This window comes from Pollicipes pollicipes, unplaced genomic scaffold (genome assembly GCF_011947565.3).
Source record: "Pollicipes pollicipes isolate AB1234 unplaced genomic scaffold, Ppol_2.1 Scaffold_3087;HRSCAF=3621_pilon_pilon_pilon, whole genome shotgun sequence".
Lineage (NCBI taxonomy): Eukaryota > Metazoa > Arthropoda > Thecostraca > Pollicipedomorpha > Pollicipedidae > Pollicipes > Pollicipes pollicipes.
The window spans coordinates 29,200,559-29,228,266 of NW_023596225.1; the positions used below are offsets into that span (position 1 = coordinate 29,200,559).

The following is a 27,708-nucleotide window of genomic DNA, read 5'->3' on the forward strand; positions in this document are numbered from 1 at the left end:
CATATACTGCGACCAATATACACCAACAAATATTTCGTATTCTGCAATGCTTCGACCACAATGCTCAAATCACGCATGCTCAATGCTCAATAACGTCGACTGAAATTCCTAAGCCTGACCAGACTCGGAGCCAAGCATAGGCTTTCTTCAAACTTTTTTCTTCAAAACTTTGTTCGTGCAAAAGCACGAGAACTCCACCTAGCTGAACCCCGACAGTCCAATTCTGATGAAGGTGAGACCGTACAATCTATTGGTCAACTCCATTGGTATTGGCTGTCGACGGTATCTAAGCTCATGAACAGAGTTCGGGGTGTCATTAACGTGATAACAACAGGCAAATGTCACATTTGCCGCTGTCCCTCTTGTCCCGCGCCGCAAATGTGTCTTATGGAACTGCGCTGCCACAATTTTGCTCATCGCTGACACGAGATAAACAAGTGTACAGATTACACTTAACAGTCGTCCCGGTTGAATGCGAGGCGTCCGAATGAGCGGGTCAATTTGAGTCCTCCCTCTCCTTTCAGATCTCAATAACTAGGAGAGTTTAAGATACCACAGGTGGGATTGCCCGTTAGGTGAACTCATAAGCGCCCAATTTTAGGTCTCTAGATTGTGATCCGGCCAAAAAGGTCAGACGACGCCAAACTCGAAATGGGTGTCCGAAGTTTATACAGACCTGCTCACGCAACAAGCACTCAACTAGATACTTTACGTACGGAAAGGGCTACTTCGGGTCATGTCACATCAGGGACCTTATCTGATCCTTATTTTACAAAAGCCTTGAAATTATTACGTTCTTTAAGTCAGCACCAAAAATTACTCAGAGGAGTATTTTTTCTCAAAAGAGGAGGTTTATCGAGATGGCTTTAGGTCAGTGACTTCCCTTGACCCTCATGAAGTCAGAGTAATAATCTCCGTAAAGCAGAATTCGAAAACAAATCTTTTCGGTTTTAGCCTTGATCTGACGTTCATACGTAATTCAGGTTCACCTGATTTGGTTCTAATATTAATCTGAATTGTCGAAATGTAAAAAAATTCAAAGTTGTATCAACACCATCTTAAAATCCGTTGGCGCATCAGCTTGAAGAATCACTAAGAACTGCCTCGGCTCACAATGATGGCTTGATTTTGACCTGCTACAGGTCAACAACCTTGAAAAGTTTATCTGACTGGTTAGCACCAAAAGGTTTGGCATTTATTTGTCTTCAGCTATGCACGTTTCGCGTTTGCTCGCAGCAGCTCAGGCATTGTTCTGGAAAAAACTCACGGGGTTAAAAGTGCCACCCGTTCGCGCGAGTAAAGTGCAATATTTGGGTGAAGAAACGGGTTGACAGCCAATGCAAGACTTCATTCAGTCGATATTACAGTAGCTGGGTGTTTACGAGATATTCATCGCGTGCGTTAGTGCACCCTCAGTGATATCGCCAGAAAGTTCCTATTCGGTGCGTAACGGACGAGATGGAGACAGACCCGAGGGCTGACAATTAAGAAGCCTTTTGTGGTGTGAAACAAACGAGGAGATCACACAAATGACTGTCATCGTCGCATTGATGCCACCAAAACATAGGAAAGTTGAGCCTGTTGCATTTAGAAATACACTCAAGCACGACTGCACTGGAGTGTTCTCTTCTCATAAGCTAAGCAGCCAGATGAACACTGGCGTTTTACGCCGTCGAAATTTATAATACACTTGTTTGAAGTTGGACTATTATGAGTTTAGCCCGACCTGACGACTTCAGTCGACAAAATGAACGAATTTTCAATCATTTGCAGTGTTGGTAGTAGTGGCTAAAGTAGGGCAAAATACACAAATAATCTGGCTTTGTAAAAATGACAATGAATGGACCAGAGGTGTGGTCTCCTATTCATTGGGGGAGGAGGGGGCAGCCCCATTCCTCCAGCTTGGGCCTCATCCCCAAAGTTTGGGAGGAAAGAGGACCAAATCCAGGGAGACATCGGCTTGTTGGCTTAATTTCAGGGTAGATTGCGTGCTTTTTCACTGTTTATTCCCGAACTTATTTTGATAAATTTTCCCCCTGAACGGAACTATGCTGTTGCCCAAATTGTATGTCCCAATCTCTGTCATCATTTAACCGACAGCATCGTGTATTCGAGTTCGTTTTCCAAAGGTAGCATTCCGCGTACCCGTCGATTACTGGCGCCATGGATTTAGCCACGACTCTGAAATTGCTGGGTTGGGGAGGGGGATCCAGTTTGCGGGACATAATGGGAGCCTGGTGAACATTTTAACTGCAAACTGATTTTCCGGTGGGAAAACATGAAAAACGTTTGCTGTAACGTGAACAATGGATGGAACAAAATCTATTCTTAGGAAAATTGTGGGTGTGCTCTGTGGCTCCAGGTGGCTGCACCCATGTTTGGTGCACTATCGATATCGGTATCGAAACTGTTGTCAGATCTTTCAATGGGTATATTATACAGCCGCGCAGCCGGTACATTCACCTGCACTGCGTATTTATTTTCACGTCTTCATCTGACTCGGTTGCTGACGCCTGACATCAGTCCTGTAAAACGCCTCAAGGCTGACGTGGCCATGGCTAGTTCACACCACCGCTCGGTAGTTGCACACAGCGGCTCATACTGTTTCCAGTGCGACCATCCCTTTATCCTTTATCATTATTGATTAGCATCATCGTGCTCCAACGCCTGGTTGCGGAGATGTAGACCTGTTTCTGATACGCACTCTCTTGCACTCTTATTCATTCCCGGTGTTAGTTGGATGGGGTGGAGAAACATTGGCGGTCTTACAACGTTGCGCAACTACACCACCTGACGAGGGAACTCGCGCGCAATAGTCATTTTTTACTATTACGTTGCAGCTTTTACAGACTTTGGCATATTGTTGCTGAAGACTTCATGATAGCACGATCGATGCTTGTGGAGATAGCCTGAGAAAAAAAAAACATGGCTGTGGTGGCCGGACCAGACCGCAAAAGCTTCAGTCATTTCATAAACTCACTCGGCCAGCATGCTTACCAGTTGCCAATTTTCTAATAAAAGCCAAATATCAGCTCACGGTGTCAGCAAGGGCGTTAAGCTCACTGGTGGAACGATGGATTTACCTCGCCCCCACGGCTCAATTAATTTGGTTATATTCTGGGCGTTCTGTTTCCCATCCCATTGCATGCCACCTTGATTGTGTTACTATGGCCAGTGGCTTGTACGCTGGCTCGGGATCCACCACCCAAAGCAAGAAGAATGCAAGTGCAGGATGCGCAGCCCGGCGGTGGAGGTGACCACGTGACCAGCTGATCTTTTGCATCCATGCCCTTTGCCTCGTTATGGAGGAGAAAGCGCCGGAACTTTTTGAACGATCAAAGTCGCTCAGTGACATATAACGCTCATGTGCGCATCAAATGAAGCGATGATATTGTTAGCAAGTAATCACCACAGCATGTGTTATGCATTTATAGCAATTTGATGCACTACCAAGCTTAAATTTGGATTATGCAGCTGCATTTTCTCCGCTACGGCATCTACCCGTTTCCTTTCAGCTTTCCTACCTCGCCTTCGCACGCGATGCTTGCAGGCCTCAGCGCGCGCGGATGTTACTACAGCGGAGCGCTGTATGAGTGCGACCTTGAGGCGGGCGGTCCTCTGCCCCGCCGGAGCGTCCGCACGGACGGGGCGGCGGCGTCCATACCGCAGCAGGATCTCTTGCGCACTCAGGATTGAGGTCTAGGGTCAAGTCAGATTGACGTCAGGCGACCCCACACAGCTTCACTCTCCGCTTGAACCCTTGCATAGCCATGGGGCGTTATGACAAGACGAGCGAGTTCCGAACTGACCGAGCTCGGTACCATCCGTTCGCATTCAAGTACGTTCCGCATCACTTGGATGATCGGCGGTGCAGTATCAGGTGAGCCGTGTATTTCGCCGCTCCGTACTTTCAGACGCAATGACCGGAGCTCACGGCGCCTTCTTGGCCCCACGATGTTGCGGGAAGAAATATGACGCAATTTTAGCGCACCCTCCCTTTTCGCGCCCCCCTACCCTGTCACCTCATGACGTCACAGGCAGGTGCCGCCCTGTCTGCGGAGCCCACCTCCAGCCGCCATCTTCCGGCGTCGGCGCGGCCGCTGATTGGTCAGGTGCGAGCGGCCGCGGGGGCAGGCCGGAGTCGCCCCGGGCGGTGGCGTGACCGCTCGGACGGGGGAAGGGGAGGGGGTGGCAAAACATCCGCGTGACCGGGCCGACATCTGGCGCGCCGCCGCCGCCGCGCCAGGTGCGCCGGCGCGCCGGGAAGAGGCCGCCAAATCGGGGCGCGTCGGCAACATGACGGCGCCGGTGTCGTTGTAACGACCGACATCGGCGCCTCGGCGGCGGCCGGTGCGCGAGCGCCGCTGCCGGGTCGGGGCCGGCTCCAGTGCGGCCGGTGCCGAGGCGTGCCCCTCAGCGGGGGGCGCAGTTGAGCCGGGCGCGGCTGGCGGAAATGCTTTGCGGGGAGTCTATGACTGAACTCGGAGAAGAGGAGCAGAAAGTCTGTGTGGGACGTGATCCATCCACAGCCTGTGCAACTTTTGACCTGGCCCCATGGTAATCCCTGGAAACGGTGTAACACAGGGTTTCAGCTCCCTCAGTGTGGGGTTCTTTCGACGCCTTGGTGACGATGGTGTTCCCGAAGTTAATGATTTGTGAACTATGTGTTTTGGATCTAGATCTTCTCAACCTAAAAAGTTCATCACATTTTTAATCGCATATACACCATCCACCCGCCATTATTCACGCACTATGCAAACGCCTCACTCGTGCTCGTCGTTTGGAGAACGAAGTCATAGCTATGCAGCCTGTCGTGTTAGAACATTGCAGCTTTGGGGTCAGGTGCAAGATCTTCCAAAGTCAGCTGGTGTAAATTTTGTCCCCCTTTGGCCAATGGTTCAGAAGATGCTTGCCAATAGTTGGATGGCGACATCCCCAACTTCCGCTCGCTGACGAGATTGGAGATACCGCCCTTCCTTAAACTCATGAACTGTAACGCATGAATGCAGAAACTTCTGAGTGCTCGAGATGGTCTGAAGACCAGACACCCAAAACTGAGGGAAGCTAAGCTAAAGGGATGGATGGGATTTCCGGATTCGGACTCCTGACTCCGGATTCTTTCAACATGTTTGTAAACCTCTTGGCTCGGGGGTGGGTGGGGTTCGGATAGCCTCCGTGTCCTGCTCCCTTATTGGCTACGTCGCTAAGACATACCACGGTATATGGAAAAAAAACAGAAAGTCACTGTCCCTTCACATCCTGTTAGTTTCTCGCTGACTGATCTGCGACCTTATTCCGTCTTGAGACACCTTAAGTACTAGGGGCCATTCCGCATATGTAAGGACCCACAGCGCGATGAAGTGAAGAATATAGCAATTTACAGAATCGTACAAACACTCGTTACATCAAGTTTTAAAAATTGTTTTACACAAAATGAGCCATACTGCAAAGTCATTCCTTGATTTGTTGCCCCAAAACGCTTCTGCAGACTTGTAATCTTTGTAATGTACTTTGTAATCTTGTAATCTTGCAATTACAACTGCATTTGTGATTGTAACTGGCATCTCCTAATCAGGCTTGCAGTCTGCTGTGTCTCTGCTGTAATTGGACTTTTTGGATCGTTATCTTTCGTCAGTGTCCTCTGGACTGGCACTGCGTGCTCAACTTTGGAGACTCTTTTCAATGACATTTTGCATACAAGCTTTACTTTTGGCGTTTGGCAACGTATGACATATTTTCCGTATGCAGATGTACAATGTTCAGGATATTAAGGTTTGTGCAAGTTACTCCATATACAGCCTTACTTTTCCATGTGCCGCATTACCGCTACCATTTTGAGAATATGGTGTCAAACAATCTGATTGTCAGCTCTAAAGGAAACGCATAGCATGGACGTAAATGAGTTTTGGTGGATACTTTTCATTTATTTTCGTGAACAGCAGGTCAAATTTTCGGGATCTGAGAGTTCGCCCAGATTATTTTACATGCCGCATTTCTTTTCAATGGGGCTCATTTTTGTAACGTTAGATATTCTGAAGCTTGCTTTTAGTTCCATTAAATTTCTTTATCTTGTGCTTAAATGTATCCAAGAATGGGGTCAAGACCAAGTTACGGTTGGATGACTGTCCTTTTCTTGGGGATATTTGATTGGGGAAGATACTGATTTTGTGCTTAGCAACCGGTTCATGTGTTATATTTGGAGTCCAATTCTTATTTTTGCGGGCAAGTCGGGAGCGTGCAATTTACCAGGACCGTTTCAGTTTTCTGGCTTGCTGTCGTATCACGATACGTTTCTCGAAATAAATGATGCTTCTATGGTAAAGCCACTGCAATGTGGCCACGATAACTCATTGACATCTGGCATGACCCTTTGACACTTTTTGACATCGGATTATATTCCTTTAGTTTCGGGGTCACACCAACTGTTTGCGTCGAAAGTAGAAGCATAACGTGGAAAACAGAGCAATCCATTTAGAGATGCTACTTCATAAATGATTCTAGGCGTTGGTTATGGGAGACTGTTTCTTATTATCGCCTCCATTCTGAGATAAATTTCCTAATCTTTTCGCTTGAAGACATAAGATAAAGCGTCGACGTTTATTTCGGACCATGTCGAAGGATGACCTTTTGACCCAGGCCTGAGGCACAGCCGGCGAGGAAGGACTTAATGCGTCACATTCTCCGGCCCGATCTTGTCGCCTTGGTTGGATTCACACGAGGGCCCACTGTGCAGCCGAACACTGAAGCTTCCCAGGACGTGATATATTTCAGATGCGCAGGCTGCTTCCTCAGTGGAACATATCTCGAGGTACCTGAGATTTGGGCGCGGATGACCTTTTAAATTTGTCAGCAGATGGTCCGGTAGGTGCTCTGTCAGAGGGGTTTCTAAGTGTGCATGTGGGTGTGAAAACACCAATCCTCAAAGACCTTATGTCGCACTCACCTGAAACTCAGTGCTGAATCACTTGCCGTTCATAAGTACTCAAATACACCACAACCTATTTTCGGCAGGTGTGAGCGAAAGTTAACAAGACAGAGCGGCCTACTTTCAAGGAGATCAGATTCTTGAATCCTCAGCGTCCAAAGGTTTGAAAGAAATAGAGTTGTGACCGCAGAGTCAGTTTAATATTTTATTGGTAATACCGCTTCTTATTCTGTACCGCATTCCAAAAATGAAATTCTTGCATTTGGCATGCATGCGACTGGTCTGTCTTCAAGCTCACTGGCACGGCTTTAATGCTTTTATCCCAGCTCTGGTTTCAGCGGTTTGCGTTCGGGAACGGATCTAAAAAACGACGTTAGTGATTGCATTCTTACGACTTACTGGTCTCACCATGGGTGAAAGCTGGGTTTTTCATATGATCATTAGACGGAACACCCCGCATTGTTCCCCGTCAGATTTTTAGCCCGACGGGGACGTCACCATCCAATGAATCTAAATCCAACGAAGTAGATCTTACTGTCCGGCACGCAAATGCCATCAGCCGTGCCGCGATACGCATGATGGCATCCAGGCCAACCGGTGTCTTCAGATTGCAGGTGATATTCCGCCAGTTGGAACCTGACGTGCTTGTGCTCTCAAACTTGCTGCCATTACGTTGGGCCACTACTTTGATACACATATTTTTTTAGATAACAGTCATCATTCCTCACGTTGTGACACGTCCTCACGTACGTAGGTAAACGTCCCCCACCCCTCGGAAATCCAAAACGTTCGCTCTTATAATCAATCAACGCAATGACATAACACGAGAAGAACGGGTTGGAACGTTGCCTGTATATTAACACGACTGACGAGAACAATTACCCGCGCTCATATATTTCAGCGACACCTTCCCATGCAATTTGGTGGAACTGATGCATGTGCTACCAGAATGCATTACGATCTCTCAGACCAATCTACGCGACAATTTATGGCGGTGTCTTGTTTTTCATGGTAATTTGATATATCTAAGGGATTCTGCTGACATAGAAATAGTTGTCGGGTTTAATTCACGGAGTAGCGGCATATTTCTCTTTTTCACTCGCCGCCTTTCTTTTTGCTAGGTATCTCTTGAAGTTAAAATGCCTCTGCAAACGTTTATCATGTGTAAAGCAAGAGACGAGAAGCACGAAGTGTTTCTCAAATAGAACATAACTTTCCTTTATGGCGTTATACTGAAAGACACAGCTCAAACCTGAACATACTTCAGGCTTTTGGGATGAAATGCTTATCTGTGGAATTATGATATCTTGCATGTTCTTATTTTCCTAGTTGCAGTGCAATATTCAAGACATCATCTGCAGTTAATGCAAACTACTATGAAATGAAGGTACACTTATAATTCACCGAACTAACAACCACACCTTACAATCAAAAAGCTCGGTACATCTCCAAGTGATGTGGCTCGAGGCGTTAATCGTCGCGTTTCGCCCGCTCCCGCGCTCTCCAGCTGTAGGCGCTGTCTGGAGCGCCTCCCGCCGCACCCGGGCCGCCGAGAGCGCGCGTCGCCTCGCCGGGTACGCCCGCCGCCCGCGACGTAAACGGCGGCCGACGGCGACGACGCCGGCCCACGGTTTACCGCTGCGCCGCCCCTCCCGAGCTCGTCGATCACGGCGATTTATTAGAGCGGAGAATTCTGCCGCGGTGTTTATAGAATTCGCTGGCGCGACGACCGTGTCGGCCGCGCCGCCACCGCCGCCGGCCGCTCTCTCTCGCGCGCGCGCCGTCACAGACGCCTGACGTCAGCGAGTGTCGGCGCCGGCGCTGCCACCGGCCGCGGGACACGGGCTGCTGCCGCCAGAGGGAGGGGGCGCTGGTGCTTGCGACGGCCGAGGCGAGACCGAGGCCAACGAGGCGGTATGCGAGGCACTGTTGGTTACCTCTGAGAAGGCCGTAGCAGATGTGCTGAACAGGTGTATGCCAATACATTCGTGGTAGATTCAGGAGACTCAGCAGGTATCACTAGTCGTGTAGCCAGTAAAACAAAGTAACAGGAACATCCAAGACTTAGCTGTTCTTACAACAGCTGGTTGGCGTGCAGACGCAAAGATCGAGTCCGGCAGGTCCGGTTGCAGCATCGGGCGAATCACCAGAGCAGCGCGTCTTCCGTTCCAACCACCCAGCCGCGGTCGTGTCCGCCTTCTGACCACCTCCGCCTCCCGCCCCGCAGGTGGACGCTTTATGGCCCCGCGTCCGGCCCTGATGGATCACGTGACGGTCACGTGGCCTGGCGTCCCTGAGCCCGTGTCGGGCGTGGCGACGAAGCGGCCCGCTTCGCCGGAGGTCGACGGGCTGGCGAAGCGGGCCCGCCTGGTGGCGCCGCCGCCGCAGGAGAGTGCGCTCTTCTACTGGCGCTGCTTCGCTGAGGAGCGCAGTCGCGCCTACAACCACACGTTCGGCAGCGGGCTGGCGGGGCCCGACTTCAGCGACATCCGGCGGCAGGCTGGCGAAGCTGCGGCCGCCGGCGGCCAGGCCGGCGGCGAGCCGCGTCGCGAGCCCGCCAAACAGCGCCGCGACAGGTCAAGGTCAGAGTCACAAGAGGTTGTGGTCGGGGTCGGGAGAGGTCAGGGTAGCGAGCGAAAAAGGCCGAGTTCAGGCTCAGGGGCGGTAGCGGTCATGAACGTACGAGCCAAAGGTCAGGTCGGGACCGGTCAAGGTCAAGATAGGCTGGGATGGTGGTCAGAAGTGGATGAACAAGACGTCTGGGGTGGTAGAGGTCAAAGCCAGTGCCGGGTTAGATCGGGGCCAAGGCTGGTGATGGTCGAGGTCATGGACAGACTATACTCGAGGCAGGATCGTAGGGGCAGGGGTCTGGGTCGGGAGAAGCTAATGTCTGGGTCCGAAGAGGTCAAGGCTATGGACGGCAGAAATCGAGGTCGGAGTTGAAAACGGCTAACGAGAGAGTAAGAGCCCATGGAGGCCAGAGTTGCGGTCTCAGCAGCTAAGATGGTAAAGCATCGGACATCTTACCAGTGTGACAGGCTGTCGGGTTGAGTGCCACGGGTGGACATCTGACCAGTGTGACAGGCTGTCGGGTTGAGTGCCACGGGTGGACATCTGACCAGTGTGACAGGCTGTCGGGTTGAGTGCCACGGGTGGACATCTAACCAGTGTGGCAAGCTCTCGGGTTGAGTACCACGGGTGGACATCTGACCAGTGTGACAGGCTGTCGGGTTGAGTGCCACGGGTGAACATTTGACCAGTGTGGCAGGCTCTCGGATTGAGTGCCACGGGTGGACATCTGACCAGTGTGACAGGCTGTCGGGTTGAGTGCCACGGGTGGACATCTGACCAGTGTGACAGGCTGTCGGGTTGAGTGCCACGGGTGGACATCTGACCAGTGTGACAGGCTGTCGGGTTGAGTGCCACGGGTGGACATCTGACCAGTGTGACAGGCTGTCGGGTTGAGTACCACGGGTGAGCACGTCCATTCCCACGCGTGGCGCGTCAGCGTTGTGCAACACGTCCATGACGATCAGCTGGTGATTGGCTGAGGGGAGCAGTCGCTTGGCTATGGACACCCATGTGGTACATAGTCTGAACCTATATTCGATGACAAGAAACAGCAGCTGTCGGCTTTTAGGTTTAAACGCTAATGATATTCGAATCCAGTCCACTTCCAATGACCTAGCAAGTGTCTCTTGGCATGCTTATACCCCATATGCTGCCAAATATTTGTAGCCGGCTCACAAAACACGAGTCTCTGGCAGTCAAGGGAGGGAGGGAGGGGGATCACTGGCGCGGTTAAGGGAGGGGGGACTTCCGGGACCCATGCCCCTCAGAAGGTGGATGTGGGGACCTGGGACCGAAGGCATCATTACTTTTGGCCTGTGAAAGACGTCAGCAGGGGTTCTAAAACATCAAAACCGGACCCTTAAGATGCAAAAATGGGATCCCGAGCCTAAAAACGTCCACCAATCCCAAAACAATGTCCCCGCCTGGGTGAAACCCTGGCTACACCATTGCGCACGGTTAGCACAAGGCTTCTCCTCCGCTGCGCGACGACTCAACTTGCCTCTTTTATGCCGATCTTTCGGGCATCCTCAACGGTCTCTTGCTCTCGCCACCTCCACAGGCAGAACAGCGGCAAGGTGCGGAAGAAGCGGACTGCTATCCAGGCTATGGTGCGCCCACTGAAGCAGTGGCTGGTCCGTCACAGGCACAACCCCTACCCCAGCAGGGAGGAGAAGCTACAGCTGGGCGAGACCTCCGGCATGAACCTGGGCCAGGTGAGGGCTGCTGCTGTATCTCTGACATGAACCTGAACCAGGTGAGGGCTGCTGCCGTATCTCTGACATGAACCTGAACCAGGTGACGGCTGCTGCTGGATCTCTGACACGAATCTGGGTACAGGTGAAGGCTGCTGCTGTCTCTCTGACACGAACCTGGGCCAGGTGAGGGCTACTGCTGTATCTCTGACGTAAACCTGGGCCAGGTGAGGGCTGCTGCCTTATCTCTGACAATAACCTGAGCCAGGTGAGGGCTACTGCTGTATCTCTGACGTAAACCTGGGCCAGGTGAGGGCTGCTGCCTTATCTCTGACAAGAACCTGAGCCAGGTGAGGGCTACTGCTGTATCTCTGACGTAAACCTGGGCCAGGTGAGGGCTGCTGCTGTATCTCTGACATGAACCTTGGCCAGGTAGGAGCTGCTGCTGTGTCTCTAACATGAACCTGGGCCAGGTGGGGGCTGCTGCTGTATCCCTGACATGAACCTGGGCCAGGTGATGGCTGGTGCTGTATCACTGACATGAATTTGAGGTAGAGCTTGAGCTAACAAATCGCCCCTGATAGGAGCGTAGGTGGGGTTCTACATTCAAATAACAAAACCCAATGTGCAAGGCCTCCGAACGATCCGGTGTGCCCGAACGGGTGAACAGATAGGGACCCCGACAATAGCGTAGGTTCCTAAGCAAGTAACCAACGTGAAGGACGCCTAAGTAACCAAAAATACCCCGGCAGGCTTACATATGGGGCCCCTGGCTGTAGCGTGTAGAGTCTTTCGGGCGAATAGGAAGAATCCGTGGAAGGCTCCTGACTGACAAGAGTGCCCCGACACGCTAGCGGGAAGCGCCCAGCAACAGCGCAGGACCCTCCAAGCAAATGCAAATAAGATGAAGAGCAGGGAGGAAGGCGCCTGACAGATTGAATTGACCCTGCAAGTGGACATATGGGGCCCCGAAAACAGCGCAGGCCCTCTGACAGCGTAATGATTCATAAAAAATATCCCAATCGCAACCCTCTCCATCAATGAATAATTATTTTTGACCACTCGTGGACACTCCACTTTCGTTTGCGACTGTTCTTCATTGCCTGGAAGCCCAAAGACGTCCTATTCTCTTGCCTTTTGTGTTGAAAAACTGCGCCTATTTGGTCGATTATGGCCCCTTCAGGAGACTACGAGTCCCTTCAGGCCCCAGTGAGGGGGAGGGGGCATCCCTGCAGGGGCACCGGCTTCGGCCGGTGTAGGGGACTAGCGCCCCCTCGGGTCCCAGCCCCAGTAACGGGTGGACAGCGCGAGCTGTTTCTCTCAGGCCGTAGCGACCCTGTCGATACGTGAGCTCCTGCTTCTTGTCCCACCCGCTCCCTCCACATTGCCCGCACTCCCGCATCCGGCCCTATCACCACTGCTCATCCTCGTTTTATCGGGGTCGCCGTGCCCCCTCGCCCACGTCCCCGGGTTGATGGGATCCTGGTGGCTGAGGGGCGCGTCGTGCAGGTCAGTCACGGCGCACCCCAACACTCCACTTTGGCCAGGATATCCGGGGGCGTGGGGGGGGGGGGGCCGTGTGGCGCCACACGGGTCTTGCGGCTTGTCGCTCGCGTTGCGGTTGGGTGCTCCATGTGGGTCTCCGCTTGGGGCGCCTGGCCGCGCACAGCGGCTTAAGGGGTCAAGGGGTGGCGGCGCTGAACCACGGTTAGGACGGGGAGGGGGGGGGGGGGGTCTCCCCGGTTACACCTGGCCGTGTGGGAGGCGTCGTTTGCCCCGTATAGCACCGGGGTAGCCCTGGCGGTGTCCACCTCCCGAGGGAGTGTCGGGCCGTCCCCCAGTTGGGCTCCGTGGTGGGTGGGAAGCCCCGGTGCCGAGATGAAAGCCACCTTTTATGGCTTCTTCTAACATTAAAAACACCCGTCCTCCGAAACGGGGGCGGACCTCGATAACCGCAGGGTGCAGAGACGAATGTGGGGCCCCCGGTCCGCGGATCCTGATCTTCGGTAGTGAAGAGATAAAGCTGGCTTCCCTCTCACGGTTTCAGAGACGGAACGGTTGCGACAGGTTAGGGAAAATCATCAGATGCGACAAGCTCAGGGATGGAAAAATAGAGGTAGAGTTCGCTAGTGGTCTGGAGGCGAGTAGGGCCATGGCAGCTAGGGAGTTTACGTACAGTGTTCGAGATGGGACTGGAAAGCATGAAAAGACTGTGTCAATATCAGCCATACCACGTAAGACCAAAAAGTCGTCCAGGGACGCGGTCAATTGTTTTGATCTTCGAGACGTCGACGAGAACGAGATAGTCGAGGAGCTCTCGGAGTTTGGTGTGACGAGCGCTCGCAGGATTCTCATCAGACGGGGAGGAGAGCTGATGCCTACCAAAAACCTCATTCTGACGTTTAATTCTACTGACTTGACGGCCGAGATTCGTGTGGGATACGCTCGAGTGAAGGTTCGCTCTTATGTCCCTAACCCCATGCGGTGCTACCAGTGCCAGCGATTCGGCCACACCAAGCTCCACTGTCGTAACCGTCCAGCATGTGGTAAATGTGCGTCTTCCGAGCGCACGAGCTAAGCTTGCACCTCTGCTGAATCCTACTCGCGTCAACTGCGGCAAGAACCAAGTCCCACACACAACGTACGACCGTACATGTCCGGCCTACGCGAAAGAAAAGGAAATTATATCGATAAAAAGCTCTAAAAACGTCTCTTTTCTTGAAGCTCGTGAGCTTTACCACGACAGCCACCCAAAAATATCGTATGAAGGGTCAAAGTCAAAAGTGAAAACTTCTTTGCCACAAAGTAATCCCATCGAGCACATGACGGCCGTTCAGTTCGTGAGACTTCTGAGGTCGTTTGGCCTGTCGGTTGTTCCCTCGGTCCGAACGCCCGACTCCCAGTCGGCACCCCAAGCTCCCTCTCCGCCGATCGACCAGTCGATGGACGCCGCACCGCTGGCCTCCTCGGTGCGCGCCAGATCACCAGCAGGCGACGGTTGGACGACGGCTCGGCGTGGTCGGAGTCCCCGCGCGCCGTCGGCCGTGCCTTCGTCTGCGACCCAACCGGTCCCTTCGCTATGGACACCTCTTGCCAGTGCCTGTGAGCATGTGGCAGAGACGCTGGAGCGTCAGGAGGCTGACAGGCGCGCCCGCGAGGCCAAGCGAGCGCGCTTGGCCGAACTGGAGCGCGCTAAGGCGGCAAGCCGCCTGTCCGGGCCAGACAAAGAGCCCGTCCCCCGAAACAGCACTCTATCGCCTCGCAAGCCGGTGGAGGCCCCCGCTGGTCCCTCGAACCCCGGAAGAGGCCCACTGATGGGCCCTCCCCCGCCTCCACCCCGGGCTGGGTACGCCGGCGTAAAGCGTGCCCCAGCCGCCCCCCCCCCCCCCTCTCCATCTGACGGAGGTAGCCCAAAGATTCGTCCTAGGGTGAGGCACGGCCTCCCGGAGTTAAGCCGAAGCTCTCGGTCTGAGGCGTCTGGACATACAACTGGCGCAGCCGAGTCCCTTTAACACGGGACTTGTTTTAGCTTTTCACATCGTACCGCTTTTTAAATGCGCACTTTTGCAGGCGTTTTTACAGTGGAACTGTAGAGGAGTAAGGGCGAACGCCCTCGATCTCCAGGCTGTCATCAGCAGTGTCTCTCCAGCAGCCATGGCGCTGCAGGAGACCAAGCTAACGTCTGAGCATTTCTGCTCTTTGAAAGGATATGCAATGTTTCACAACGACGTGTTGACGGAGAGCATTGCTCACGGTGGCGTCCTCCTGGCAGTTCACCATAGCGTGCCAGTGAGGAGGTTAAGCTTGCGGTCCACACTTCAGGCCGTGGCCGTGCGGCTTTATTTCAACCATCGTCACATTACTGTTTGCTCACTTTACCTTCCACCAGGCATCGCTTTTCCGTTGGCGCACCTGAGATGTCTGCTGGCTGAACTGCCTTCACCACTTCTTCTTCTAGGTGCTTTTAATGCGCATCACACCGCATGGGGTGTAACGTCACCAATGCTCGTGGAAGGCTGTGTGAGAATTCATCCACGGTGCTTCACTACGTATTTTAAGCACAGGAACTCGTACGCATTTTACAATGCCGTCCGGTCAGACGTCAGCACCAGACTTAAACCTCTCCAGTCCCCAGCTCGTCCAACACCTCGAGTGGAGTGTCGGAGATGACCCCATGGGAAATGACCACTTCCCAGTGTGGGTCCGGTTTGAGAGAGGTGGAGCGTTGAGTGTTAGACCACAACGCTGGAATTTTAAGGAAGCGGACTGGGGCGAATTCGAGACTCGGCTCGACGAATCGTTTGTAACTGAGCCTGAGAGGACGGTACCCTCTATTGAGGATTTTACTCACAGACTTTTAGTGTGCCAACAGCTGTATCCCACGTACGTCTGGCGCTCCCCGACGTACTCCTGTTCCGTGGCGGACGGAGGAGTGTCAGAGCGCCATTCGGGCGCGTAAACGTGCGTTTCGGGCTTTTGACGCCAGGAGCAGTATAGAAAACCTCATAGCCTTTAAGAAAGCGAGAGCTTTAGCTTGACGCATTGTAAGAGAGGCGAAGCGTGCTTCCTGGCGCGCGTACGTGAGCACGCTGAACCGGTTTACGCCGACATCGCAGATTTGGGCCCGAATCAAGCGTATTTCGGGTCAGATTCACCTATAGCCCTGCCGGTGTTGTGTGTTAACGGCCAAGCTGTGATGCGCCCGTTGGATGTTGTGAATGAGGTTGCTCGGGCCCTGTCCCAGCGCAGCGTAGGTGGTAACATAAACCCACAGTTTGTGCGGCACAGAGTGCGATGTGAACAATCTGCAGTGGACTTCTCAACGAGTGAATTGTATTCATCTAATGACCCTTTCACGCTGGCGGAGTTGGAATCGGCGATCGCCAGGCTTCGCAGCGTGTCAGAAGGCCCGGACACTGTTCACAACGACATGCTTAAGCATCTGCCGCGTCGCGTGCTTCGCGTTTTATTAGCGGTATCCAATTCGCTTTGGACCAGAGGTGAATTCCCAGCTTCTTGGAGAGAAGCTGCTGTCGTGCCTCTCTTAAAGCCGGGAAAAAGTGGGCTAAATCCTTTTCATTGTAGACCCATTTCTCTTACGTCATCGCTCTGTAAGTTGATGGAAAATATGGTTAATGTCCGTTTAACCTGGCTTTTGGAGCATAACGGCATTTTTACAAACGCGCAGTGTGGTTTTAGAAGGAATCGCAGCACAGTGGATAATCTTGTAGTTCTTGACACTGCGATTCGTGAGGGATTTAAAGCAAATCGACACACTGGCGCTGTCTTCTTTGATATAGGAGGGCGCCTATGACACCACATGGCGTCACTGGTATTCTTGTCAAGCTATATAAGTATGGTTTACGCGGCAATATGGGCACTTTCCTTCAGAAATTTTTAGTTGACCGTTATTTCCGTGTCCGTGTTGGGAGCGCGCTCCCTGAGGGGCACCATCAAGTTACTGGTGTGCCGCAAGGTGGTGTCCTGAGCGTATCACTGTTCGCCGTTATGATAAACGATATCGGGAGTTGGGACGTTCCGTAGGTCGTGCCCTTTTTGTTGACGACTTTACCATCTGGACTAGCGCAGCAAGAGCTTCATCGATGGAGCGCCATCTTGAGTTGGCTGTGGATCGTATCGAGAAATGGGGCACCATAAAAGGGTTCAGGTTTTCTAGCAGCAAGACTGTAGCCATGCATTTCTGTCGAAGTCGGCAATGCGGCAGTATGTCCGTCCGTCTGCGTGGCTAACGCATCTCAACGGAGCCTGTGGCTAGAAACCTTGGGGTATACCTTGACCGCCGACTAACATATAAGGCGCATCTTAAGACGCTACGTGAACGCTGTTTTAAATCCTTGAACATACTAAAATGTGTTTCGTGCACATTATATGGGGCAGATAGAAGCACGCTTTTGCTATTGTATCGCTCAATCATACGTTCTAAGCTGGACTACGCGTGTTTCATTTATGACAGCGCGTGTGAGTCCACCAAACGCGTCCTGGACAGTGTCCATCATACCGCTCTACGCGTAATCACAGGAGCGTTCCGCACATCACCTGCCACGAGCCTCATGGTAGAATCGCACGAGCCGCCCTTGTCAGCGAGAAGGAAAATGCTCGGTATGCGTTATGCGCTTAAGTTGCGACAGTTCCCGTCCCATCCGGCATATAACGAGGTTTTTTCACGGCCTGCTGTGCATTTTCGTCACAGTGCACCTCGGGCATACGCTGTAACCTTTGGCCTCCGAATACAAGCCTTGCTACGGGAAAGCAGGAATTCCCATTCGAAGGTTGAAGCGGATAGATCATCTGTCCACTGCTCCCTGGCGTTTGATCTCGCCATCAATAGATACGTCTTTGACCGAAATGAAAAAGAATGTCGTCTTGCCAGATGTATTGAGGTCGAGGGCACTTGCGCATATGGCGTTATATGACGATTACACACTTACTTACACGGACGGATCTAAAACTGCTGGCGGTGTGGGTTGTGCGTTTGTGAGCGGCAGCGTCATCCGGTCGTTTTCTTTGCCTCCACATGCGTCGGTGTTCACATTGGAGTTGGTAAGCGATCACCAAGGCGTTGTGTTTCATTGAAGTCAGTGACGAACCTTTACATCTGATTTTGACACACTCTCTTAGCAGTGTTCTTAGTCTTAGGCCTTTTTATCCATCATGTCTCCTTGTACAGGACATTTTAGGACGTTTGACTCCAACTGGATCAGGCCCGAAAGAAAGTTATCTTGTGTTGGATCCCCAGTCACATTGGAATCGCCGGCAACGAGGTGGCTGACGCGGCTGCAAGGCGAGCAGCGCTGGCTCCATGTGTACGCTCCCTCTCTATCCCTGCCAGATATTTTTTTCCCTGCAATAAAAACCTTTCTGCAGAACGAATGGCAGCGTTGTTGGGATGGGACAAATGAAAATAAGCTCAGAGCAATAAAACCCAAGCTGGGTCAGGGGTTTTCGTGTTTCCGCAAAATGAGGCGAGAGGAGGTGATCCTCTGCAGATTACGTATCGGACACAAGTACGCAACTCACGATTTTTTGTTGCAAGGAGCCGAAAGACCTGTCTGTCATCGATGTGGTGCTGTTCTCACCGTTCATCATGTGCTTACATCATGTCCGCGCCTCAGGGAAGAACGTCGACGATTCTTTGGGCAGCGTGACTCGCCCTTGACGCTCTGTGACATTTTAGGAGACAACTCGCGCCTTCTTGAATCTAAACAAGTCTTTTTATTCCTTAAACATATCAACCTCAAGACTCTTTACACGGTTCATTAGTAAGGTGCAACAAAAATCGTTACGGGCGCCAAATGACCACTGCAGTCGACGCGCCGGAAAGCACCAATCAACAACAAAGAGGAGGGGCATGGTTACATACCCCCTATGGATCCACACCCACACCAACACCCACATCCACACCCACACCCACACCCACACCCACGCCCACCCACTCACCACCCCCCCACACACGCCCCCCCCCCCCCACCCCCACCCACCCCCCCCACACACACACACGCACGCGAGCACGCACGCACATGTTATATTGTCAACGCATTATATATCAACAACTATTTACACAATCACGCTTGGACTATTCAAAGCGTAGCATTATTCTCATAACAACAAAGACATGTGATATGGGCCCAGTAGCGCAGGCAAGGGGTACAAGGGCACGTGCCTACCTTAGGCTCCGAGAGACCCTTCGGGCCCCTCGGAACCTACGATTAAGGACCCTAATTCAGGGCCCAAAGAGCCTGAAAGGCCAGCCGGAGGTCGCATTTGCGGGCCCGGTCTGCAAGGCCTGGCACTCCAATGTCCCCAGAGGGCGCTGTGCGCTGATCAGGGCCCCGTGAATCTATAAAGGTCTATATGTCAGTCAGACCCCACCGGTAGTGAACAGTCGGTTTCGTGGTGGCATGGGCCTGAGGACCCATTTCCCAGGTAGGAACGAAGCCGGAGTCAACGATTTACATTGGTCGGGGCCGCAGCTTCTGTCAGCGCCTGACAGCAGCCTAACGGGCCCCTGTGTTTGCAAGGGGCCTGAGTCGGCCGCGGCAATATTGGAGGAGGCCCGAAGAGCCTGGAGATCAATGACACAATCAATGGAGATCCAGGGCCCACCGCGTCCGAAGCTCGATGGCACAGTTGGAGAGCCTAAGGGCATGAAGGGCTGGCCAGAATTTTATTTAGGGGTCCCGGCCTGCGCGGACGGGCCCTCAGGTAACAGAGGATCATTTGCGCCGATCGGGAACCCCTAAGTGGATACGGGCCCATATGTAAGTCAGGCACCACCAGGGCCGTACAGTCGGCTCCGAGTCGGCTCCGTATCGGCCAATTATTTACGCTGGTCGGGGGCTTTGCATCTGTCAGAGGCCCACAGCGCGTAACAGATGGTCCTGCGCTTACAAGGATACCCAGCCGGCCAGCGGAAGTGTTCGATGAAGCCCGAAGAGAGGCCCGGGTAGAGGAAATGACGGAAACGATGATCAAAGGCCCAGCTGGAGGACATAACGGCCTGAAGAACTGGCTGTAGGTCACATACAGAATCGCGGCCTGTGGGGCTGTGACCTGAAATATCAGTAAGAGGTCCTCTTGCACCGTTTGAAGAGCCCCTGAGACAACGCAAGCATCTAAGTCGGCCAGAGACAACGAAATCCGAGCTGCCGGCCTCAGGTCCGTCTGAGCCCTTGAAACCCATTTTCCAAGCAGGAGCGAGGTCGGGGCCCGCGATGTTCGAGGACCCTGACACAATGAGAGGCTCCTTTGTCGATCAGGGGTCACAGTACGTAACAGGGCTCCTGTGGCGGCAAGTGGGCTCGAGTTGGAGCGGTGTTTGAAGGGGCCCGAAAAGGGGCCGAAGGGAATCTTGAGACCAAAGATCAAGTGCCTGATTGGAAGGCTGAAGGATCTGAAGGGCTGGCTGCAGGTCACATTAAGGACCCCTGCCCATGATCAAAGGGCCGTGAGTTCAAATGCCAGTTAGAGGTCATCTTGCATCGATAGGGACCGCTGAACTAGAGCGTTCCCCCATTTCGGTCACAACGAACAGCCGGCTCCGTGTTAGTCTGAGCTCTGGGGGCCCATTTCTCAAGCAGGGACAAGGCCGGGCCCGCGATTTACGTTGGTCGGGCTCCTGTATCGTTAAGGGGCCCACCGTGCCTAACAGGGTATTCTGTGTCAGCGAGGGGCCCCAGTCGGTCGGAGGAAGATTTACTCAACAGGGACGGGGACGGGAGCCCAAATGACAGAGGACCTCTTGCGTCGATCAGGGCCCTCTGATAATGAAACCAAAGATGAGGACTTATGATGAGTGCTCGCATTGAGGAAGTGGAAGGGTCCTGTACCAGTCAGGGCCCCAGCACCGAAGGGTGGGCCTTCCAACCAAATTTGAGCATGGGCCCGTTAACCCGAACTGGAGTCTATGTGCCAATCATTTGATCACCTGCGGCGATCAGTGATGCTGTTGCGTTAATGAAGGTTCCTGCGTCCGTCCAGGATCAACTGCGAGTGTCAGGAGGCCTCCCGCTTCAGGAAGCAGACTAATGGGATATGATATATCCCTCTAAGGGTCTTCGGGTCGGCCAGGGGAACCCGTACTGTGTCGCCAGAATGATGGCCGCAAGACACACCGCGGTGTTACAGAATAGTACCTCCCATCCTCGACCGGGAAAAGTAATGTGCGCAATAGTGCTCTACTCAAGGGAACCCTTCCTGGAAAGAAATAGGAGGGCTCATTAGTGTTCAATGGAGTGAAGCAAAATGAGATATAAAAACGCACAAGGCTATCTCATATTTGCCTGAAAAAAGTTCACCCTTTTTCAGAATCCACTAGTGAAAGTAATACTATCAAAAGGTTTGAGCCCGCCCGCCGGGTGCCGTAGTGTAGTGGTTAACGCGCCTGCGTTAACCACTGTGCGTCTGGGAAACAGATACGGGGCTCGATTCCCCGCGGCGCTCCCTCTTCCTGCCATGGTGAGAGACAGGCGACGCCATATAGCCTTAGCGGCTGAGTGCGTCGTAAAGCCCCAATGACACGCTTGCAGTCTCGGGGAGCAAGCACAGTGATGGCCTGGGTTGCAGTTTCCATGAAATCCGAGCGTTGTTGGCCATGGCAAGTATCGCCAAGCGGCGGGCCCCTCGCGCGCAACAACAACCATTGGGAAATCATGCGTCTCAATTCTTTTAAAATTAATTCGCAATAGTTATAAGGACAACACCTCTTCACGTTGCTGTTGCGTTGTTGTCTTCAATCTAAATATCGCACAGGTGACATGTACGTCCAGAATATCTCTCAATGTACAATGTTACGTCCCAAAGCGTTCAAAAGCACTTCTCTCAAACGCGTCCTCATTTCCATCCAACTGTTGGCCACAACCTAATATTAACTACGGGTCCGACGTTGCGCGATTTATGGAAACTGCAGCGCTTGGCGTCGAAGTTTTTATTGAGATATGCGAGCACATGTTCAAAGCTACGTTGTATTATTTGTATCACTAATCAATCCTGACTGAATGTTGGACATTTCCAGACAAACATGGCTTGTCCAAGTTAACACAAATTGTTGACCCATTTGAATCTTCAGTCTATGTTCGCGGGGTGCAATATATCCCTGCACAAGCCATACGAAAACTTTGACCAAGTTTATGAGTTCTATCGGCTTACCATGACTCCACTGGACCATTGTAAAATGAAGGATGGCGGCGATTTACTTCATGTAGTTGTTTAACGCATGATTTTTCCGTCTATTTGCCATAAACTTCAGGTAGTATCGATCTCGCGGTAGTATCTGGCTTCTTTTTCAGTTATAGAACCTAAAATGGATGCCATATATATATATATATATATATATATATATATATATAGTGCATATATATAAGATCAAAAAGCATACCCTCATTAGCCAATGGGCCATATCCGACTATTCTTTTCTAGGAGAGGCCTTTTACTATCAGGGGGCCCTTTGTCAACCCTGTGCCTCTCGCTTGCCAGGGATCTGGCTGCGCGCTTGTATGGGCCTTGCACAGCTGAGAGCCTAGACAGACGTCTGACATTACTCCAATGTAAATGAGAACTGGAAAAGACATCCGATACAAAGCTAGGTCAGATCAGAGTTTGTGCTGCCTCTCAATGTTGCGCGAGAGCTTCTTGTGGCTACTGTGGCAGGTGACATACCCTAGCACCTGGCACGTAACCCCAGACTCCAGACCAGTGTGTGTGGGGGAATGTACACTGCGACGTTTTTTCTTCGCTTATCACTGACTGCAACCGGTCAATGCTCCTTGAGGTTGCTTTCCTGCATCTCCGGAGTAAACAGAACCAATAATCTGAAAGTTGTAGTACTTGTCCGAAAAGTTAAAGACGGTTCCTTGCACATCAGGGGAAAATGACTTACTAAAATCGGTTAATAGCATATCATTTTTAGTTCCCGGGCCAGTTCAATGCAATAGGACTTCGTTAACACTAGTTCAGTTATGGCAAGTGATCGTATGCCAATGTATCACGATACAGGGACAAATAGTAAGCGTTATGAGGCTGCGACACTTTATTTACAAGGTCAGGCCGTCTCAGATCATGTCTCAAGACTTCGAAAAGTGACGGCTTGGAACATAATCAGTTCTCAAACCTCTTTTATGGTTCTGATGCTGCTTCGGGCTTCAACGTTGCTAATCATCAGCATTTTGTGTCATGTGATTCAAAGCAGCCCAATTTGAGCTCCAGGTCAGTCTAGGTCGTGTCAAAGTGACGTCACACACTTAAACGCTGAATGTGCGTCATATTTAAGCGGGATAATTTGGGGCAGCTGTTTACCATTAGGTCGCGATGTGGAACAATATCGTGTCGCTGATAAGTCAACTAAAACTCCAGGTAGTCTTGGGTGACGTGAATTCACCGCACCGTTTAGTGGGTACTTACTGTTTACATGACATAATCAAGGCAATCCATCATCTCTTCACATCAATGGCATGGTGAAGCATGTCACGTGTTTGCATTGATTACAAAGCGGTATATGACTTCTCGGCCTGGTACCACTTCAGACATGCAGACCAATAAACTTGTCTACTGACGGGTAGTGTATAAAAAGACGGGCCGTTTTCATTCATCCATTGTACTGCGTATCAGTGAAAGATAAACCAAAGCGCGGGTATACGCGTTAACAATGGTGGGCGCCACCGTGGCCCAACAATAATTGGGCCGCAAATGATGTTTCAGGACAAAGCCGTCAAATATTTCTATATGGCCTGACCAGGAACGGTACCTGTGGTGAGGATAACCCGCAAAGGTGTACGTCACTGGTGCAGTAGGCGCCGCGTGTTATCCTTATGACTCCTGTTAACAAAAAGCTGGTTAAATGTCCTTCGTTCAGGTGTGGGTGGTCATGGGCGGGGGGAAGCAAGTAGGCCCCTGATGTATCATATACTAACGGACTAAAGACACTAAATTCACAGGGCTACTTGGTCTGTATGTACGCACGCACATTTTGTATTGTCAACGCATTATATATCAGCAACTATTTGCATGAATGCGCTTGGACTATTCAAAGCGTAGCATTATTTTCATAACAAAGACGTGCGATATGGGCCCAGTAGCGCAGGCAGGGGTACAGGGGCACGTGCTTCCCCTTAGGCTCCGAGAGGCCCTTCGGGCCCCTCGGAACCTACGATTAAGGACCCTAATTCAGGGCCCAAAGAGCCTGAAAGGCCAGCCGGAGGTCGCATTTGCGGGCCCGGTCTGCAAGGCCAGGCACTCCAATGTCAGCCAGAGGGCGCTGTGCGCTGATCAGAGTCCCCTGAATCGATAAAGGCCTATATGTCGGTCAGACTCCACCAGGTAGTGAACAGTCGGCTTCGTGGTGCCATGTGCCTGAGGACGCATTTCCCAGGTAGGAACGAAGCCGTAGCCAACGATTTACATTGGTCGGGGCCGTAGCTTCTGTCAGCGCCTGACAGCGCCTAACGGGCCCCTGTGTTTGCAAGGGGCCCGAGTCGGCCGAGGCAATATTGGAGGAGGCCCGAAGGGCCTGGAGATCAATGGCACAATCAATGGAGATCAAGGGCCCACCGCGTCCGAAGTTCAATGACAGTCTCACAATATGGGCACAACGTCTCAGTCTCACAATATGGACACTCGAAGCACATTGAGTCTAAGGGCACGAATGGCTAGCCAGAATTTTACTTAGGGGTCCCGGCATGCGCGGACGGGCGCTCAGATAACAGTCAGAGGGCCATTTGCGCCGATCGGGAACCCCTAAGTGGACATGGGCCTATATGTAAGTCAGGCACCACCAGTGCCGTACAGTCGGCTGCGAGTCGGCTCCGTATTGGCCAATGATTTACGCTGGTCGGGGGCCTTGCATCTGTCAGGTGCCCACAGCGCGTAACAGATGGTCCTGTGCTTACAAGGATCCCCAGCCGGCCAGTGGAAGTGTTTGACGGGCCCCGAAGAAGGGCCCGGGTGGAGGGCATAACGGAAACGGTGATCAAAGGCCCGGTTTGAGGACGTAACGGCCTGAAGGACTGGCTGTAGGTCACATACAGAATCGTGGCCTGTGGGGTTGTGACCTGAAATATCCGTAAGAGGTCCTCTTGCACCGTTTGAAGAGCCCCTGAGACAATGCAGGCATCTAAGTCGGCCAGAGACAACGAAATCCGAGCGGTCGGCCTCATGTCCGTCTGAGCCCTTGAAACCCATTTCCCAAGCAGAAACGAGGTCGGGGCCCGCGATGTTCGAGGACCCTGACACAATGAGGGGTTCCTTTGTCGGTCAGAGGTCACAGTACGTAACAGGGCTCCTGTGGCGGCAAATGGCCTCGAGTCGGAGAGGTGTTTGAAGGGGCCCGAAAAGGGGCCGAAGGGACTCTCGAGACCGAAGATCAATGGCCCGATCGGAACGCTGAAGGGTCTGAAGGGCTGGCTGTAGGTCACATTAAGGAACCCTGCCCATGATCAAAGGGCCGTGATTTCAAATGCCAGTTAGAGGGCGTCTCGCATCGGTAGGGACCGCTGAACTAGAGCGTTCCGCTATTTCGGTCACAACGAACAGCCGGCTCCGTGTTAGTCTGAGCTCTGGGGGCCCGTTTCTTAAGCAGGGACATGGCCGTCCTGCGATTTACGTTGGTCGGGCCCCTGTATGGTTAAGGGCCCACGAGTGTGCGAGTGTGCCTTACAAGGTATTCTGTATCAGCGAGGGGCCCCAGTCGGTCGGAGGAAGATTTACTCAACAGGGACGGGGACGGGAGCCCAAATGACAGAGGACCTCTTGCGTCGATCAGGGCCCTCTGATAATGAAACCAAAGATGAGGACTTATGATGAGTGCTCGCATTGAGGAAGTGGAAGGGTCCTGTGCCAGTCAGGGCCCCAGTACCGAAGGGTGGGCCTTCCAACCAAATTTGAGCATGGGCCCGTTAACCCGAACTGGAGTCTATGTGCCAATCATTTGATCACCTGCGGCGATCAGTGATGCTGTTGCGTTAATGAAGGTTCCTGCGTCCGTCCAGGATCAACTGCGAGTGTCAGGAGGCCTCCCGCTTCAGGAAGCAGACTAATGGGATATGATATATCCCTCTAAGGGTCTTCGGGTCGGCCAGGGGAACCCGTACTGTGTCGCCAGAATGATGGCCGCAAGACACACCGCGGTGTTACAGAATAGTACCTCCCATCCTCGACCGGGAAAAGTAATGTGCACCATAGTGGTCTACTCAAGGGAGCCCTTCCTGGAAAAAAATAGGGGGATCATTAGTGTTAAGTGGAGTGAGACAAAATGAGATATAAAAAACGCACAAGGCTATCTCATATTTGCCTGAAAACGTTCACGCTTTTGCAGAATTCACTAGCGAAATGAATACTATCAAAAGGTTTGAGCCCGCCCGCCGGGTGCCGTAGTGTAGTGGTTAACGAGCCTGCGTTAACCACTGCGCGTTTGGGAAACAGGTATGGGGCTTGATTTCCCGCGGCACTCGCCCTTCCTGCCATGGTGAGAGCCAGGCGACGCCATATAGCCCTAGCGGTTGAGTGCGTCGTAAAGCCGCAACGACACGCTTGCAGTCTCGGGGAGCAAGCACCGTGATGGTCTGGGTTGCAGTTTCCATGAAATCCGAGTGGTGTTGACCACGGCAAGTAACGCCGAACGGTGGACGCTGTGCACGCAAGAACGACCATCGTGAAATCATATGTCTGATTTTTTCAAAATTAATTCGCAATAGTAATAAAGCCAACGCCTCTTCACACTGCTGTTGCGTTGTTATCTTCAATCTAAATATCGGACCGATGACATGTACTCCTGGAATATCTCTAAACCTACGATTTTATATCCCAAAGCGTTCAAAAGCACCTCTCTCAAACGCATTCTCATTTTCGTCCAGCTGTTAGCTACGACCTAGTATTATCTACGGGTCCGAAGTTGCGCGATTTATGGAGACTGCAACGCCTGGCGTCGAAGTTTTTACTGAGATATGCGAGCACATGCTCATAGCTACGTTGTATTATTTGTATCACTAATCGATCCTGACTGAATGTTGAACATTTCCAGACAAACATGGCTTGTCCAAGTTGACACAAATTGTTGACCCATTTGAATCTTCAAGCTATGTTCGCGGGGTGCAAGATATCCCTGTACAACCCATACGAAAATTCCGACAAAGTTTATGAGTTCTGTCGGCTTAACACGAGTCCACTGGACCATCGCAAAATGAAGGATGCCGGCGATTTATTTCATGTAGTTGTTTAACGCATGATTTTTCCGTCTATTGTACGATAAACTTCAGGGAGCATCGATCTCGCGGTAGTAACTGACTTCTTTTTCAGTTATAGGACGTAAGAGTGTATCGTGACACAGACATTATATGATACTATATATATAATATATATATCTATATATCATATATCAATATCTATTAATAATATATATATATGTGGTGTGAGAAAGAGCTGTCCCTCAGAACAGACTTTTATAGAGACCGATGTACTCTCTCCTCTCTCCATCTCTCTCGAGCCGCATCTCTCCCCCCTCTCTCCTCTCGTCTCTCGCTCCCCCTCAGCGTTAGCCCTCTACTCTCTCCTCCCATCTCTATCTCGTCTCTCTCTCTCTCTCTCTCTCTCTCCTCTCTCTCTCTCTCTCTCTCTCTCTCTCTCTCTCCTCTCTCTCTCTCTCTCTCTCTCTCTCTCTCTCTCTCTCTCTCTCTCTCTCTCTCTCTCTCTCTCTCTCTCTCTCTCTCTCTCTCTCTCTCTCTCTCTCTCTCTCTCTCTCTCTCTCTCTATATATATATATATATATATATATATATATATATATATATATATATGTATGTATGTATGTATGCATATGTGTAAATAAGATAAAAAAAACAACCCTCAATAGCCAATGGGCCACATTCGACTATTCTTTTTTAGGGGAGTCTTTTACTATCAGGGGGCCCTTTGTCAACTCTGTGCCTCTCGCTTGCCAGGGATTTGGCTGCGCGCTTGTATGGGCCTGACACAGCTGAGGGCCTGGGCAGATGTCTGACATTAGCCCGAGGT

General features: G+C 51.9%; 1 protein-coding gene across 1 annotated transcript in view; it reads left to right on the forward strand.

Moving 5' to 3' along the window:
- The first annotated feature begins 7,334 nt into the window (after window positions 1-7,334).
- LOC119090010 (homeobox protein Mohawk) overlaps window positions 7,335-27,708 on the forward strand; it is a 37,243-nt gene continuing 16,869 nt past the window's right edge. The window contains exons 1-4 of the mRNA XM_037212808.1: window positions 7,335-7,338; window positions 9,153-9,424; window positions 9,455-9,507; window positions 11,058-11,211. Of these exons, the coding sequence (XP_037068703.1) occupies window positions 7,335-7,338; window positions 9,153-9,424; window positions 9,455-9,507; window positions 11,058-11,211 (483 nt within the window). The remainder of the gene's footprint in view (window positions 7,339-9,152; window positions 9,425-9,454; window positions 9,508-11,057; window positions 11,212-27,708) is intronic.